This window comes from Colias eurytheme, chromosome 14 (assembly GCF_061535395.1).
Source record: "Colias eurytheme isolate Ceu_HAF_F1 chromosome 14, ilColEury1 Martin Lab GWU primary, whole genome shotgun sequence".
NCBI classification, from domain to species: Eukaryota; Metazoa; Arthropoda; class Insecta; order Lepidoptera; family Pieridae; genus Colias; species Colias eurytheme.
In genome coordinates this window covers 3,432,706-3,450,663 of record NC_142993.1, presented here as the reverse complement: position 1 = coordinate 3,450,663, position 17,958 = coordinate 3,432,706, and the positions used below count along the sequence as shown (strand labels likewise).

At 31.3% G+C, this 17,958-nt stretch overlaps 1 protein-coding gene across 1 annotated transcript in view; it reads right to left on the bottom strand.

Annotated features, from left to right (window-relative positions):
- The window catches only part of LOC149902766 (uncharacterized), a 38,998-nt gene extending 21,270 nt beyond the window's left edge, over positions 1-17,728 (bottom strand). Inside the window, exon 1 of the mRNA XM_090109395.1 lies at positions 17,449-17,728. Coding sequence (XP_089965521.1) covers positions 17,449-17,539 — 91 coding nt within the window. The 5' untranslated portion in view covers positions 17,540-17,728. The remainder of the gene's footprint in view (positions 1-17,448) is intronic.
- Between the last annotated feature and the right edge of the window lie 230 nt (positions 17,729-17,958).

The window sequence follows — 17,958 nt, the reverse complement described above, 5'->3', positions numbered from 1 at the left end:
TTTAATAATGTTCGATGAAGACAATTTTATTATTGAGTGCACAAATCGTGTGTTACGCTTGATAAAGCGTACAACTGGTTTGTACTAAGTATAACGGAAAGTGTAAAACAAGAGCAAATTGTTACTTGAGGCTAGACAAGAGCATAGTCAGCAAAGAAAGTCGTAAAACGTAGACAAGTAATTACATAACATAATATTTTATTGGCATTAAGTATTCACTGTGTTTCTTTTCCGTAATTTATGCACATAACAACAATTCATTTATATTATTTAATGGTATCATTTTGTAACACTATAAAATACTATTAATATTTATTAATATTTATATTTTGTTATACTTTATAATTTAAAAATGAATGTTGAGTTTCATGATTTAATCTATTGGCAAAAACGTGTAATTGTTTTGTCTATAATTCTCTGTATTATTATAACTTAGAGATGCTTAGAGATATTGTTATTAATTATTATAATCATTAATTAAAAATTAATTGCAAAACCTTTCCGGCATTTGTCATTAACATATTAATATCTGAATAGATAAGATACGCGATCATTAAACAAACGTCAAAGATCTTTGAACTTATCGATTTTGAATCTATTGTTATCTTTTTAATTAGTTAAAGCTTGTTAATACAATGTCGATGATCTACAACGTCAAATTAAAGGTCACAGTGGATGTACAATTTACCTTGACCTAGTTAAATACTTAAATGCCAATCCATCACGTTTTATTCGATTGAATTAGACGATATTGTGCAGAGAAAGTGTTCATTCGATTTAATAATTCCAAAAATATGCACGCTATTATATTTCATATCACTGAGGCAAAGATGTCAAAGTTGCAACAAGCAATTTGACATCTGATATCGAGTATCGGGTGTATGTTATTGGGTGATTGACTTCGACTAAATGCCATTAGACCAAGGTCTTATATATTTTACACGTCAGTAATTGTTAGAGGACTATTTACTGCATTTTTGATAGAGGTTTTTGTAACTAAATATTTATATATGAATTTTATTTGATAAACTTTACCCTATTAAATTAATAAATTATTCTAACTGTACTTATATTAAGGGCCGATTTTTCAATGCTTGGATAAAACTTATCCGTCCGATAAAGTATTACACGATAATATTAAAATGTCACGTAGACTGTCAAATACGGGCAATTAGAATACTTTTAAAATGGTAGTTTTATACATTATTCGACGAATAAGTTTTAACCAAGGATTGAAAAATTAGCCCTTAATTGAATTAATAATGTCTTCCTCAATTGCTAAGAGAAGTCAAATGTGAGTAGTTCTATTTCTTTTAGCGAGAGGAGATCATTTTTTATTTATAGTGTGTTATATAATCGTTGCGTCGTTTCAATTATAAAAATTAAATGAATTCTCTTTTCTTATGAACAGTCACTTAATTAAAAAGTAATAACCAAGGTTCTCATTTATAAATGTGTATTAAGAATTAAGATTAGTTTGTAGCTTCTGGTTATTTCGATATTCAATTGTCAATTGAATGAGATTTGCGAAAGTACTTAGAGGTTAGTAGTTCATGTAATACTGGCTAGTAGGTAAATAATCGGTCAAGCGCGAGTCGTACTCGCGGCACTAAGTTCCGTTCAGAGCAACTGCAAAAATAAAATTAGTTACCCGTGAATTTAAGACTGTGTTAAGAGGGCATATAAAGCCAGATAATTCTACGATTAAGCCCCGCACATTACGCGCCATGCCGCGCGCCCTCACAATACCCTCATACACCCGGCTCATCCAACGTACGTAAAGTTCATCGCACGCTAAATTATACACAATATTCTTCGCTCGTTCAACGCGTATTTTCGGTAGTTAGTAGGTATGTTGTCTAAAATAATTGTATAAAACAGTGAAGTTGAAATCATCACAAATTATGTAATATGTCTTTTTATTATTATTTGTTTATAATTATTAATGATGATCGATACATATTATAAAACAGTAAAAAAACTGTCTGTATGTAATATATAAAAAAAAACAATATTAGGGAAACAGTATAGAGCACGAATCCGTAAAAAAAGTCTGTCGAAATAGCGAGTATAGATACTATTTTTAAATAAACATACGCAGTCGACGACACACATTCCTCCAGAACTTTATTTTGATAAATTTGGTTATATAGTCCATTGAATAAAAAGTTCTAGAGTGCGTGAGTTAGTAACGTAAGATGTTTCTTCGGAAACATGTCAAGAGTCCCTAGGTAATAAATATACTAAAACCCCGGGCCACTAGGAGGAGCCCTGGAGTGGGGGGAGCGGGGAAATGGGTCCATTTTTTCATTTTTCGCTTAAATCTCAAAAACGGTACATGTTAGAGAATAACTTTCAAGGAAAAGTTGAAAGGCCATAAAATTATCTACAAGTTGTACCTGAATCATTTTTTCCTATATCCTACCGTTTCTGAGTTATACGCAGTAAAACATGATTTTGGCTCAAACAATTTCCACATCAATCGATCAAAAAATATTTCTTTCTTCCAAAAAACTCAAATGTGCAACTTGTGACCAGTACTGATAGATTGCTCTTAATTAGGTCTATAATTGGTAAAATAAACACATTCCTCCATGGAAGCCTTTAGGAGGAATCGATTGTCAAAATATTATATTATGGTAGTTTGAGTTACTGAACTTGATCTTTTTATTTTTTTCAGCCAAAAAACTCAAAAGTGCAACTTGTGACCGGTACAGATAGATTGCTCATAATTGGGTCTATCATTGATAAAAATACCAGATTCCACCACGGAGGCGTTTATGGGGAATTGAATTTTATTAGGGTAGATACGATACTTGAACTTTTTATTTTTTTTCTCCAAAAAAACTCAAAAGTGCAACTTGTGACTGATACTGATACATTGCTCTTAATTAGGTCTATAATTGGTAAAATAAACACATTCCTCCATGGAAGCCTTTAGGAGGAATCGATTGTCAAAATACTATATTAGGGTAGTTTGAGTTACTGAACTTGATCTTTTTATTTTTTTCTTCCAAAAAACTCAAAAGTGCAACTTGTGACCGGTACTGTTAGATTGCTCTTAATTAGGTCTATAATTGGTAAAATAAACACATTCCTCCATGGAAGCCTTTAGGAGGAATCGATTGTCAAAATACTATATTAGGGTAGTTTGAGTTACTGAACTTGATCTTTTTATTTTTTTCTTCCAAAAAACTCAAAAGTGCAACTTGTGACCGGTACTGATAGATTGCTCATAATAAGGTCTATCATTGATAAAAATACTAGATTCCACCACGGAGGCGTTTACGGGGAATTGAATTTTATTAGGGTAGATACGATACTTGAACTTTTTATTTTTTTTCTTCCAAAAAAACTCAAAAGTGCAACTTGTGACCGGTACCGATAGATTGCTCATAATAAGGTCTATCATTGATAAAAAAACCAGATTCCACCATGGAGGCGTTTAGGAGGTATTGAATTTTATTAGGGTAGTTACGATACATGAACTTTTTAACTAACTACCCTAATAAAATTCAATTCCCCGTAAACGCCTCCATGGTGGAATCTGGTATTTTTATCAATGATAGACCTAATTATGAGCAATCTATCTGTACTGGTCACAAATTGCACTTTTGAGCTTTTTGGATGAAAAAAATAAAAAGTTCATAATATATCGTAACTACCCTGATAAAATTCAATTCCCCGTAAACGCCTCCATGGTGGAATCTGGTATTTTTATCAATGATAGACCCAATTATGAGCAATCTATCTGTACCGGTCACAAGTTGCACTTTTGAGTTTTTTGGCTGAAAAAAATAAAAAGATCAAGTTCAGTAACTCAAACTACCATAATATAATATTTTGACAATCGATTCCTCCTAAAGGCTTCCATGGAGGAATGTGTTTATTTTACCAATTATAGACCTAATTAAGAGCAATCTATCAGTACTGGTCACAAGTTGCACATTTGAGTTTTTTGGAAGAAAGAAATATTTTTTGATCGATTGATGTGGAAATTGTTTGAGCCAAAATCATGTTTTACTGCGTATAACTCAGAAACGGTAGGATATAGGAAAAAATGATTCAGGTACAACTTGTAGATAATTTTATGGCCTTTCAATTTTTCCTTGAAAGTTTTTCTCTAACATGTACCGTTTTTGAGATTTAAGCGAAAAATGAAAAAATGGACCCATTTCCCCCCTCCCCCCACTCCGGGGCTCCTCCTAGTGGCCCAGGGTTTTAGTATGTTTATTACCTAGGGACTCTTGACATGTTTCCGAAGAAACATCTTACGTTACTAACTCATGCACTCTAGAACTTTTTATTCAATGGACTATTAGATTGTACGACATTTTTCGACTCAGCAATTATTCTAAAAATAAAATCATTCTTATAAATGTGTAGCTGGGCTCTTATGGGTCTATATCAGATGTTCCAGATCTTTGATTTTTTTTAATCAACAGAAAATTTCCATCAGACGCAACAATTTTTGTTGACGTCACTCCTATAAATGTTAGAGTGTGATCTCAGGGTCCCTCATCATACATTCTAGATCTTCGAATTTGTATATTTATATTGCCCAGATAATACCTACACAACAAAATAACTTTCATTCAAAGCCGTCCAATAGTTCCGGAGATTGGCGTGTACAAACAAACAGACACATAGAGTTTTTTTAGGATTTACGGGAACAAACCTATCCAATGTCCTTTCTCAGGTCTCAAGCTATCTCTGTATCAAAGTTAGAGCTTAGAGAGCCAGACATACATACAGACAAACAGACAAAAATTCTATAAACTATGTACCTATATTTTTGGCTCCTATATCGATTGAAAATCACGCCCCAAGTAGGTATTCGTAAAAATATTCAATGTACAGTTTTTACTTTCGTACAATTTTTTTTTATACCTATGTGATTGTAATATTATTATCTAATACAGATTGTAAATATATATAACTAGTGGTCCGCCCCGGCTTCGCCCGTGGTACATATTTCGCAATAAAAGGTAGCCTATGTCCTTTCTCGGGTATCAAAATATCTCCATACAAAATTTCATGCAAATTGGTTCAGTAGTTTAGGCGTGATTGAGTAACAGACAGACAGACAGACAGAGTTACTTTCGCATTTATAATATTAGTATGGATGTGTAGTTACTATTCACAACTAGTATTGGTTATTTACTGGAGCAAACATAGGAATCTACCTATAGTAATACTATAATATATATATAATATTATAAAACATTCCCGATTTTCCCGAAACGAATTTACAGAATTTACACAAATAATAATATCCAAACTCGCCTGGATAAACTTTCTCAAATGAATCTATAGTTTAGGTGGTCTGTTGCGGTTCTGCATCAGGTGTTTCAGTTCTCAAAATAAATTATTATTTTATATTTCCCGGATAATATAATAGTACCTACCTACACAACAAAATAACTTTCATTCAAATCCGTCCAGTAGTTCCGGAGATTAGCGTGTACAAACAAACAGACAAACACAGACAGTTTTTTTTATTTACGGGATAAAACTCATCCTATGACCTTTCTCAAACCTCAAGCTATATCTGCACCAAAATTAGAGCCCAGACATACATACAGACAGACATACAAAAATTCTAAAAACTATATTTATGTATAGATATGTACTACATATTACTATGTAATACAGATTATGAATATATTATATATATACATATACATATGTATATTATAAAAAAATACCTATTCAATGTAAGTACAGTTTTGACTTTCGTACGAATTTGTTATACCTACCTATGTATAGATGTTATGTATGATTATCTAATACAGATTGTAAATATAATATATATGTACTATTCACAACCGGTTTACATATTATTTATATTATTATTTACTGGAGCGAACATAGGATCTGCCTATAGTAATAATAGTAATATAAATCTTTCTTGACTTGATTGATTGCACCGCGACTGTAAGAATTAGGTACCACTATGAATTTTATTTACCTATCTATAGTTGCTGCTGCTATCGCGTCAATAGGTACTCAGCCCGCGGAAATTATTTTACAGAAACTAAACTTTCTCAAATAGGTAAATCAAGACTTATCTTTTTATATTATAATTATTATTTATTAATATTATAACAATACTATTCTAACTTACCTTCGACATTTAGTTATCTTTTCAATTTGAATCTTTTTTAGTTCTCGTTTCTTAAGTCTTTTTATTTTGTTGTTTACAAATCAATATTCGGCGTAATTATAAAACACGGCGCAGCAATTTTAGCGTGGTCTACTCGTCTCAACGGAGCGATAGCGTCTGATGTATGAAATAGAATTATGTTTTTAGCTCCCGGAACGTGCGATGGAAGATGATTTCTTGCGTAATTAAAAATATAGTAAGCGCCAAAAGTGTTTCATCGTGATTAAACCAAAACTAAAAGTAATTACACAAAATGCTCTGACAAATATCTTGCAAATGTTTTAATATAATTGTTTATGAAAAAAAAATCTTAATAAGTATTGCCATGTCCAGTAAAAAACGTAAAAGTGTGAAATTTAGAGGTAACTTCGTGAATTTTTTCTATCGAGTCAATTTCAATATTTTATGTTTTTGATCTGACAATATAATCGAAAATATCATCAAGTTTTACATATATTTTATTTTTTATATTTGGTCTTGAATATTACACGTATCAACTAAAAGTTGATTGGTGATTTGACTTTATACGCGCCCTTAACCGTACCTTACCTAACCTAGATTTTTGTTTATTTTATGTTATTAAAGCGGCAACAGAAATACACCATGTCTGAAAATTTCAAGTGTTTATCTGTCGCGGCTTATGAGATACATATAGCATGGTTTCAAACGGACAGACAGACAGGCGGACAGCGACGTTTCAGTAATGATATGGTTCCGTTTTACCCTTTCGGTACGGAACCCTGAAAACAAAGAAAGAATGTTACGAAACTTTATAATATCGGTCAGCTTATTGATCATAATTATTACGATTATGCCCAACAGAAGACTGTTAGATTTTATAAATCGGAACGAAAGACTATGCAACGTTTGAATGCTTTAAATGGTGTTCATAATTTTAAATTTTAAAACAATAGTTAAAATTGTAAATTTCAAGAAAATCGGAAAATATTTTACAGGAGTTATATTTGTTTTGTGCCCAATTCAAACAAGAATTCTTATTACAAAAACAAAAAAAAAACCGACTGCAAACTTTTTAGTTTTATATTATTAGTGTGAAGTGTGATTTGTTAGAATTTCCTATTCGACTCTGCAATAAAACATGATTTATGTATGTATATCAGAATCACCGTTAAAAACTCCACCGTTAAATTCTGATTTAAGATACCATAGGTCGGTGCAGGGCGTACCAGTCGATTCAGTCGGGTAACTAAGAGATGTTCGTATCGACAATCAGTCGCAAATACCAAAATAAAAAAATGTTACATAAAAGCTCCAAGTAATTAAATCGATTACAATCGATACCAAAGCAATTAAGATCATGCATAAGATGTGTCAAGGAAGCTCAGAAGCTCAGCACAGATAACAGAAAAAAATATTTTTAATCATGCAAGTAAAGCGGAATGTAATTTTATTTTATGTAGAGAGATTTTCGAACAGTTTTAATTAAAGCTTTCATAATGTATTCAGTTTTTTTACAAGGATTTAAATACAGTTTTAAGGATCTCAATGAAATTTTACGATTTCAAGTGAACTGCACGTTTACACAACAAATTAACATTTAAAATCATATATAGTTACGAAATATATAAGTGCTTAATTTGTCCTAAAATGGTGCGACGTAGTTATGAGGATCAAAGGCGCCTACATTATTTTTTTATAAAACACGGTATATTGTGAAATATGTAAGAGCGTTGGAGATTATGAAGTCAAGCGTTAATATGTATGAAGCAATGTACTAGTTTTGGATTAGTACTAAAAATTTCTCGCAAGTGATTACGTGCATGAGTAATTGAAGCTTTTGCCCTCCGGTGACCTTTTAGTGATTTAATTTTAGAATTTAATGTAACAAAGTTAAAAGCACTTACATCGAAAAGGTTAGTTAACTACGAAGTGTTCATTATTTGCGTATTTTTTAATATTTATTTACACATTTGTGTCTAACATTATCATACAAAACAAACAATGATATTAAGTTTTATGTAAATCCGTGCTATGATGCGTAACGATGTGTTATTGGTAATATGCAAACATGAAACAAATTGGACGTGTACATACCTAAATCGAAATACACTTAAAAAACTTCTAAACGTAAGTTTTCATAAATAACATAAACACGGAACAATGCTTAACGTATCTTTTAACATTTCCGTATGATTGCGGTTAGTTTGGTTGTTATTTAATGCAAACAAAATACTAAGTTACCTAATCAGATATACCTACTTCTTAATCTCTTAATCTAATTCTTCTTTCTTCTTCTTCTTTAATAGTTGGTTGTATCTCTATGATTATGCAGTAAGTACGTTATAAAGAAATAGAGCGTATGTTATGATTGATTTATATGTGATATCATTATATCAAATAAAGACCATTTTTATTATTATTATTATATGGTCAAATAAAAGTCTAGTGTCAGCATACTAGCTATATCTTCTAGGTACCTAATGAAGTCCCAAATGATATCGATAATGATATCAACACACAATTTTGCTTAGCATGTTTTCATAGTAATGTATTATTGCAACCTTGTTTCTTGCAACCTGTGTGTATGAAAAGTTTTGTGCAGTAATTAAAGATCTTAGATACTATTATGTCACAATGAAAGATAATGCATTACAATTATTATGAGGCGACCATCGTAGCGACCTTAGGTATAAGGACATGAGACAACAATCAAAAACTTTAATTAAGTATATAATTTAGCATTAAGGCGCTACCCGGCAATTTCGACTATGTTCAACCTCTATAAAGTCTGGTACAACATAAAGCACAATACCGAAAAAAATATATAAAATAGGATGGTCTTTGATCTTTAATTGCTCGCGAGGACTTTTTTCCAAAGTTAATAGATTTCTAGAAAATAAATGTGCCGTGGTCATCGATTTTTCCGCAAATACTCTATAAACTTCGTAACCTGCTGACTTAGAACTCTGAAAATTTTACGTTTAATAAATTATCAGTTACACAACAGTCCCTGACGAGGATTTTTTGTTTCACTGATTGGTATCTTTTTAAATACAAAATGCGAGGAAAAAAGAAGGTGCAGCGGGAGAGGTTTGAGATCCGTCAAGTATGGTCAAGGTTATTAGCGCATGTATAAGCCTTAATGTTTTGACCTTTACTGTGTTTATTTACTTGTATACAGTAAGGTACTTGGTTTTTATTAACTTTAAGTCATATTTTTACTCGCTAGAAAATTAAGTGTAAGTGTTAGACCTTTAGTAAATAATATCTGGATGAAAAATGTAAGGGTAGAGATAGACCTAAGATCAAACCTTGCAAAATTTCTTTGATATCGATTAAAAACAATTTTGTTATTAAATAGTGATTAGTGCGCCATTAGCCGAAAGAGAAGAAGACCTTGATTTAATTAAAATTCTTGCAGAATATCGTAGTACAATTTACGATACCTACACATTATGATTGAAAACAAATTGTATCAAAACAGTACCCATTGTTTCGCAAGTGGTGAGTTGATTGAATCAAACTATGAGGCTAATTTTGTTTAAACTGTGTTGCAAACTAAATCGAATAATATCAGTTCAAGGTCCCTCTAAAATTTGCAGCTAAACCACTTTTCTTGTTGAGTCATTGCAACGCTGCGCTATGGCGTCAATTGCTAATCATGTCAATCTTTGTTACAATTAATAAATGATTTAAATTATAATAACAAACATATAAACTGTACGATAAGTTTAACAAAAAAAAAATACAAAATAAAATACTATGTAGCATTATCGGAGAGGTACGATTTTTTGTAACGGGAAAACATAAAATTAAGTAATTAGCTAAGTAATCGATTGTTTTTTATTTATTTTTTTAATTAGTGGAAAAATGTATTATTCGTCGGAGATATAGGTACATCTATTATTATTTATTATACTTGATAAAGGAGGGCGGAGTCAGGACGTCAGGCGACTCAATAAAATAAGCACTGTAACTAGAAACGGTATTTGTCTTTCAAGATCTGTAGATATGAAATGTGCATTGACCATTGTTCGTCAAATATGATATGAATAACTATGATGAATTTACATGTCGACAGATACAGCATGATCTACATACAATGACATGCCGACGTTATTAAAGTTATAATAGTGGTTATAACTGTTAAGGCTTTCAGTACGCAGATCTTGTTTCAGTTCTTGTACGGGTAAGCGATTATTTTGCAAATGAGAGTTTCAAAATAAAAACAAGAAGGTTTGTATTTAATAATGATTGTTAATCGTTTCATAATTAGGATTTACTTAGTTAGGTACTTGCCTTGTTAAGTACTACAAAACTTAACAAATACTAGATTTAATTATAAAAATAAAGGGAAATACATTCAATTAAACCTATCACTTCATTTGAACGCACAATAAATTTTATCCGGATATGAGAGACTTCCATTGACTTAACTATACCACGAACGGCGGATTTTTCTCTTCAAGCGCATTGACATAGTTAGAACAAGTAAAGCCTGGGAAATTAAACCGACATGTTTGATGACAATGCTATTGCAGTGCCGTACAATTTTGTTGAAGGCCACAAAACGAATTGTTCTTACCGATTATACTATTCGGGACAATAGTACCCGAGGTGATAATTTTCTATTACATTTCATACGGTTAATAGTTTGTCAAATTGCAGTGATTGTCTCGCGTTGGTAACATCGCGTCACGAGTTCGCTGTGTTGCAAAAGTTATTTAGACAATCTAAATCTATAGAATTCCGAAAATTAACACCGTTGATTTATGAAAATAATTAAAAATTAAATATTTTGGTATTAAAAACCCTTTGCTTTACGTCTAATGTCATAATGTTTATATGCAAGGCAAGTATGGCAAATTACGTTGAAGCCTTTTTCGTTCGTGAAATTTCCGCTGATCGTAAATTTTGTATGTAGGTAAGTAACTACGTAATTATATGTAAAATAGTTAGTGTAATTAATGCTAATTAATCAATTCGAATGAAACCTTGAAAGTTGTAATTCCTAACTTTTAGTCTATACAGCAAAATCTTTGTCTCTATGTTAATGAAGTGCCAAAGTTTATTTATTTGTTTATATTATAATATTATAACACACCCACAGTTATTTAAGTCAAGAAAATATATGGGAGCAAGGAAAAGACCTCAGATCAATTCATTTTCCTTATTATCCTTTTATTATACAACTAAAGAGGGACCAATTTTTTTCCAGAATACATAATGCGTCAAGAACAAACTGCTTAGTGCTTGGATAGCCTTGATGTTCTTGGAAATGTATTAATGATGGAATTAACATAGTTACAATTACACAGAAAATATATTCCATTCTTCCTGATTTTTACCCTTTATTGAAACTTTTGACATATCGTAATAAGCTAGTTGAATTATGAATTAGGAATAAGGAATTTCCGAAGAAATTTTTAATGAGCCTTGAAGGACATAAGTGGTCAACAGTATTGTATGTTTTAATTACGTGAATATTTATTTCCTCGTTTACATGTGCGTTGCCACATCCTGACTAATGCATTAAATGTTTTCATATCAATAGCCTTTTATCTCTCTCCCACGCAATACTACGATAACACGTCTTGCTTAACGATAATATTGTGTACATAATTGTTATGCCCATACTAATCTGACACCTCATCTATTGTAGCAAAGAAATTAATTATAATCAATTAACTATGTTATCTGTTGGCTTCTGCTAGTCCTATAGTAGGTAGAAACATTTTTTTAAACTAACAACTGGAATAATTCTTTTTAGTTTTAATTTATATATACAGGGTGTAATCGTTAAGTGTGCACAGGCGATTTTTCCGTAAGTATTACAGATAACAAAAAACTTTAAACTGATATCGAAAGTACTTAACCTAATGAGTAAAATGGCCGTAATAAATTTTTAAAAATAAATCGAGAAATATAAAAAAAAAATATCTTTAAACCCTCCCATACATTAAGTATGAAATATGAATATCCCATATACATTTAATATGAAAGATTTAGCTTTCTTTTTCTTTTTTTGGTTTTCTGCTTTAATTACTTCGCAAATTTGAAGTGACATTTTCCACGTTTTTTCGGACATTTTCACGCATTTTCCGGATATTTTCCGGGAATTTTCCAGGCATTTTCCGGATATTTCCCTGACATAGCCTGTAAATGTCTGGAAAATCCACGGGAAATGCTCGGAAAATCCCCGGAAAATTTCTGGAAAATACCCGGAAAATGCCAGGGAAATGTCCGGAAAATGTCTGGAAAACATCCGGAAAATCCCCGGAAAAAGCCTGGGAAATTCCCGGAAAATAACGGAAAATGCCTGGGAAATGCTCGGAAAATGCGTGGAAATTTCCGGAAAAACCGTGGAAAATCCCTGGAAAATTCCTGGAAAATATCCGGAAGATGCGTGAAAATGAAAAAGCGTGGAAAATGCCACTTCAAATTTGCGAAATAATTAAAGCAGAAAACCAAAAAAGAAAAAGAAAGCTAAAATCTTTCATATTAAATGTATATGGGATATTCATATTTCATACTTAATGTATGGGAGGGTTTAAAGATGATTTTTTTGATATTTCTCGATTTATTTTTAAAAATTTATTACGGCCATTTTACTCATTAGGTTAAGTACTTTCGATATCAGTTTAAAGTATTTTGTTATCTGTAATACTTACGGAAAAGTCGCCTGTGCACACTTAGCGATTACACCCTGTATAAAGGAAAGCATTTATTGCCCGCAGATTGACAAAAAGCTGACTTAAAATTCAACCAAGTATAAAATTCGTCGGGTAAATATTGAAGCCGTAAAAGTTTTTATGTTGAAAATAAGCTGATAGCATGGCCTTGTACACTATAGAAGACAAACTTATTTGCCTTTTAAATCCATGTAATGTTAACCAATACAGAGCACTTAAGCACAGATACTTTTCAACGAGACCGTTTGCGACATAGCTGGCAACAGACACACGTTGCATTGTGATCGGATGTTGCAACAAAGTGTCATACATTCAGTTCCGACATCATTCCTTGAAGACCTTTGGAGATGATTGTTCGACAATCATACATGTTCGTATTTTGACACATTATAGGACCAAAATGCTGGTGTGAAATCAGTAATCATTGCTCAAACAATGAACGGCGCATACAGAATGCATATAAATTGTAAGGACTAAATTTATTCTGACAATTTTCCTGTTTGCAACAATATTTTTTTATAAGTTTCATATATTGTACATCACAGTATGATGCGATATAAACTTTCTTTCTTTCTTGATATGCACTTTTATAGCCTCAATCTATTATCTAAACTTCAAAAGACGCAACTTGAACATACTTATATTTTTGGACTTCAGAACGGATATCGTGAAGAATGAAAAATCTTTCATTTTATTGTGAATTCTATACCTTTTTATCGGCACGTCCATGGTTAACCACGGACAATACCTAATTACAAATTGAAAAACACATAAATGTGTTGGCTTTTCAAAGACACTTTCGATTTTCGAACTTTCACTTTATCTGTATGTTGGGGCAATGACCTTAGCTTTGACGTAAGCCCTTTCGTTAGAGGACACCATGGACACCGAAAGCCTTTATTTTTAAAGTTTCCTTTCCTTTTAATTATTTCTAATAACTTTTACGACTTCATATAAGTCGGCTTTGCCATAAAACTGATTATATCGTTCATTACGAATCGTAAAATGTATCGGTACTTATATCGACAGTTGAATTTATTGCCATCTGGATCAATTAAATTTTAACGCAGCGGATTATCATAAAATGTAATGTTGAGATTTTGCTTACGAGAAAATTTAAAGAAAAGTATAAGATATGTACTGAGACCCTTCATCACTTATTTAAAAAGTTAATTAATCTGTAACTTATTAAAACAAACGTATTTAGTAGAAGTGCAGCTCAGATAATACAAAAAGTCTAGCCTATATATAAATATTGTAACAAATATATACGTTTACTGGAAACGTGTAAATAATTATAACTGATGGTAAAACCGATGGCCTTAATTTAATTGTAAACGATATAATTTAGCAAAACAATTTTATAATGTGTCAGCTCTGGGTCGCGTTCTTGATCCTGCCGTCTCTGTACTACACTTTGCACGCAATTTTCATCAACATTGCTATTAATTGTATTGTTTATTATAATACTATTTATGTGGGATATGAAGGGACACAGTTATTCTCAATTAAATCATGTAGATGCGTGAGTATAAAATTACAATATAAGTTGCGATAATTCTTCTACTAGTGAAACCCCAATTATATAATCGCCCTCCCAAAATTAGATCCTATACACAGTAAATATAAATAATCTAAATTAATATACAAATAACGTCATTTAGAGCAATTATATAAGAGCCAAAAATAAATAATTTATATAAATGGTTTGAAAATCTTCTAAACGTTTTATAACAATGAAGATACGATCGGAAGCGCCGCAACTATCTCAATCATTATATAAATCATACACAACAACGTATGTAAAGTGACCATAAATGGATTTAAAGATTCTATCGCTATAATTACCTTTATATACTTTCACTTAGAAACATTAAAAAAATAAGTAGGTAGGTATTCGCCACTAAAACTGATTAGCCTTAATATATTGCATTTATGTAATCTTGATGGCATCATGACATAAGTGTAACACTCTATCGATAATAATTACACGTAATCAAATGTATGATAATTCCGTGCAATCATTTCTTAGAAAACACTATATTGCACAGAATTAACGAAACAAATATTGCCAATAGTGCTGCAAGTGGACCAAAAATGAAGTCGATATAAATACAATCAATACGTACGTGACTTAATTGATTTATCGATATGTCGATGTTATCGATGCATCGAGTAAATAGCTCACCTGTTTAACGGTGATAATGAATCATCGTGTTGTTTTTATTACTTAATAGCAACATTGGTTTATCATTGGTTCGTCATTTACATTTTTTTATCAAGAATTAACATTGTGTCAAGTTATTGTAGATACCATCATACAACTTACAGGAATACGAGACGTATGATCTAGTAAAATAATAATATCTAACATAAGATTGATACTTTCATTTGTTTAATCAATCAATTTGAAAAAATATATTATTTCTTCGTATTCTTAGTTCGTATCAAATTTAAATTTTAAAATTTAATCAGAATTAAATTTTTGACAAGGAATACCAAAAGGCAAATTAAAGCTCCGGAGCTGTGTATGAAAACAAAACCGCATTTACCATTCTACATATAGGTATGAGAGGGGTTCGTAAGTCGTAAACGTCAGTCACAATATAAATATTGAATTCAAGATCCTCCCAAGGGTAACGAACTGAAAGACTTAACCGCATTACGAAGCAAAAAGTAATTTCGAGTAGGTAGCAGTTATAAATAAAAGCTTTTCCTTAAAGTTCGTACATATTCAGATTTAATAGCATCATACATTTTAAAAGGCTATGAAATCGAAATTGAACGTAATTATTAAATGGATCTTTTGAACAAAACATTTTTGAGATACATGATTTTTAATTAAAAATGCAAAAACATCGTCATTTCGTCGTTATACGAGAATCATATAGGGATAATTTCATAGATGAAATTATGTGTATCTGATATAAACTATTAACTCTTCAGGATATACTGGCGTTTATAAGTCACTGATTGTGATTTCTTTATGCAATCAAGGCTGTATGCAATAAATAATAAAGAAGCTTTCAGTTTTTACGTAATTTTAATAACTATGCGAATTCTTTAGGGTCAGATGTTAACAAATTCTGATAAATCACGTAATCGAAGTTCATTTTTAAGGCGCTTTATCGGATGTGAAAATTGATTGCAATAAATATTTTTATGGGACAAGTGATGACCCGGACCAATAAAATTGCATTTAAAAGGAGATTGAAATTGTTTTATTATAGGTGCATTAAAATATTCCGCTTTGTAGTTTCCTTTTATAACTTTTGGATATAGAGAAAAGTTTTATTTGTTTTTTTTTATATTTCCAATACCTGAACAAATAGTAGAAAAATCTCACTGCCTATTTCTAAATGTTTTTAGAAGAGTTCTTTTAGACGTGGAGGAAGGAAGGTGCAATTCCTCCATCGAAAAAATTTAATGAATATTTAATTAGGATTTCTAAAGCTCTAAATCATTTTCGGCTAATGTGTTCTTAGGAAGTGAGGGGTTCCGTTCCATAACGACATATTGAACAATGCTTTAAAAATTAACTAGCTGTGAGCATTACCTTGGCTTCCATTGTTACCGGTTCAAGCAATTAGGCAATGCTAGGAACGAGGGAAAACCTTGGCTAGTGAAAACTTTATGCGTAATTTGTTAACTGCTATACATAATGTTTTAAATTTGTAGCAAATAAACGTAGCCTTCAATTATGATGTTTACGTCAACTTGTTGCAATTTTTTTACATAAATGGACTCGGAGGTTGTTAAATAAACCGTTACAATTATTAATTCTTTTTGTAGACGATTAAAATAGCTTTTTCGGGTACTTATTCGTATTTTTTAGTTACATATTTAGGTAGGCACTAGTGGACGTTCCTGATTTTGGTCATTTTTATTTATATTTCTTTATGCTAACCTTTATCAAATTATAAATATCTCATTCAATCAAAGTTATTTGTTATAATATGAAGCATCTTTAAGTGAAAATTATTTTGACTAGGTATTAGCTGTTGCGATATTATTTTCATGGCTGAGCCGGAAAAGTAACACCAAAACTGTGTTTAAAATTAATTTTTATTAAAAAAAAATGAACTCTATCAATTACTTCATAAATCTTGAATGGAAAACGATAGTTGAACGATTTCAACGAACAGTTTAACAGCTAATAGGCCATAAAATCGGTAATATAGTATAACGTGGTTTCAGTAGGTCATTGTCATTGACAGGCCCACGGCGACAGATTTCGTTCGCGTGAAATTAACTTGCGCTGTAGTAATTCTTGCAAATTTAACCCCTTTGCGACACTTTGTGCAATTATTTTTACGATCGCAACGGCTTATTGTTAAATGTTTTTATTAAATATTATAAGGTAATATCGATTTCATATTCTTTGTGATGTTATATTTCCAACTAAATTAATAATGATATCATTACATAAACTATTATTTAATAAATTAAAATAATATATAAAAAATGTTGATAAGTATGAATTAATTATGTATGAATAAAGAAGGAAAAAATGTACAATAGGCAATTAAAATATGAATAAAAAATGCACTTTTATTATTTTGATTTTACTTTTTCTACTACAATAGAACTAATTAATTATTTTTTTAAATAAATATTATTATACCATACCATCGATCTTTTCGCTTTTCTCCTTAACAGGAACAGCTGTTATTGCAGAAATCAGAAGAAACGAGGCCACAATCCTGACACTGACACTCATTTTTGCAATGTTTTTTTGAGATTTTTTTTAAATTTTTTCTCTTATTATCTTTGAATGTTAGTACACGAGGACGCAACTATATTCCGCGGGAAGCCGGTAACATTTGCGTCGACACCAGCGTGCAGCAGCGTCGGCTGTCAACTGCGAGCTACGCCAGTATGCGGCGACTTTCTATCAGCTGGCGATGTGCGGACGCAATGCACCCGTATCGTACTGTTATCAATTTATCATACATTCTTTGTTTGCGCGGGAAATGGAATTTCTGTGAGATTATGGTATTATCTATCTGGTATACCTGGCCTGGGAGCCTTATCCCTTGTTCTATATCTGCCTTATGCAGAAATTATTTATTGCTTCTTTCCAAGTATGGAAAAATGAAATTGAAATTATAACTACATATTAATATACATATTTTCAAC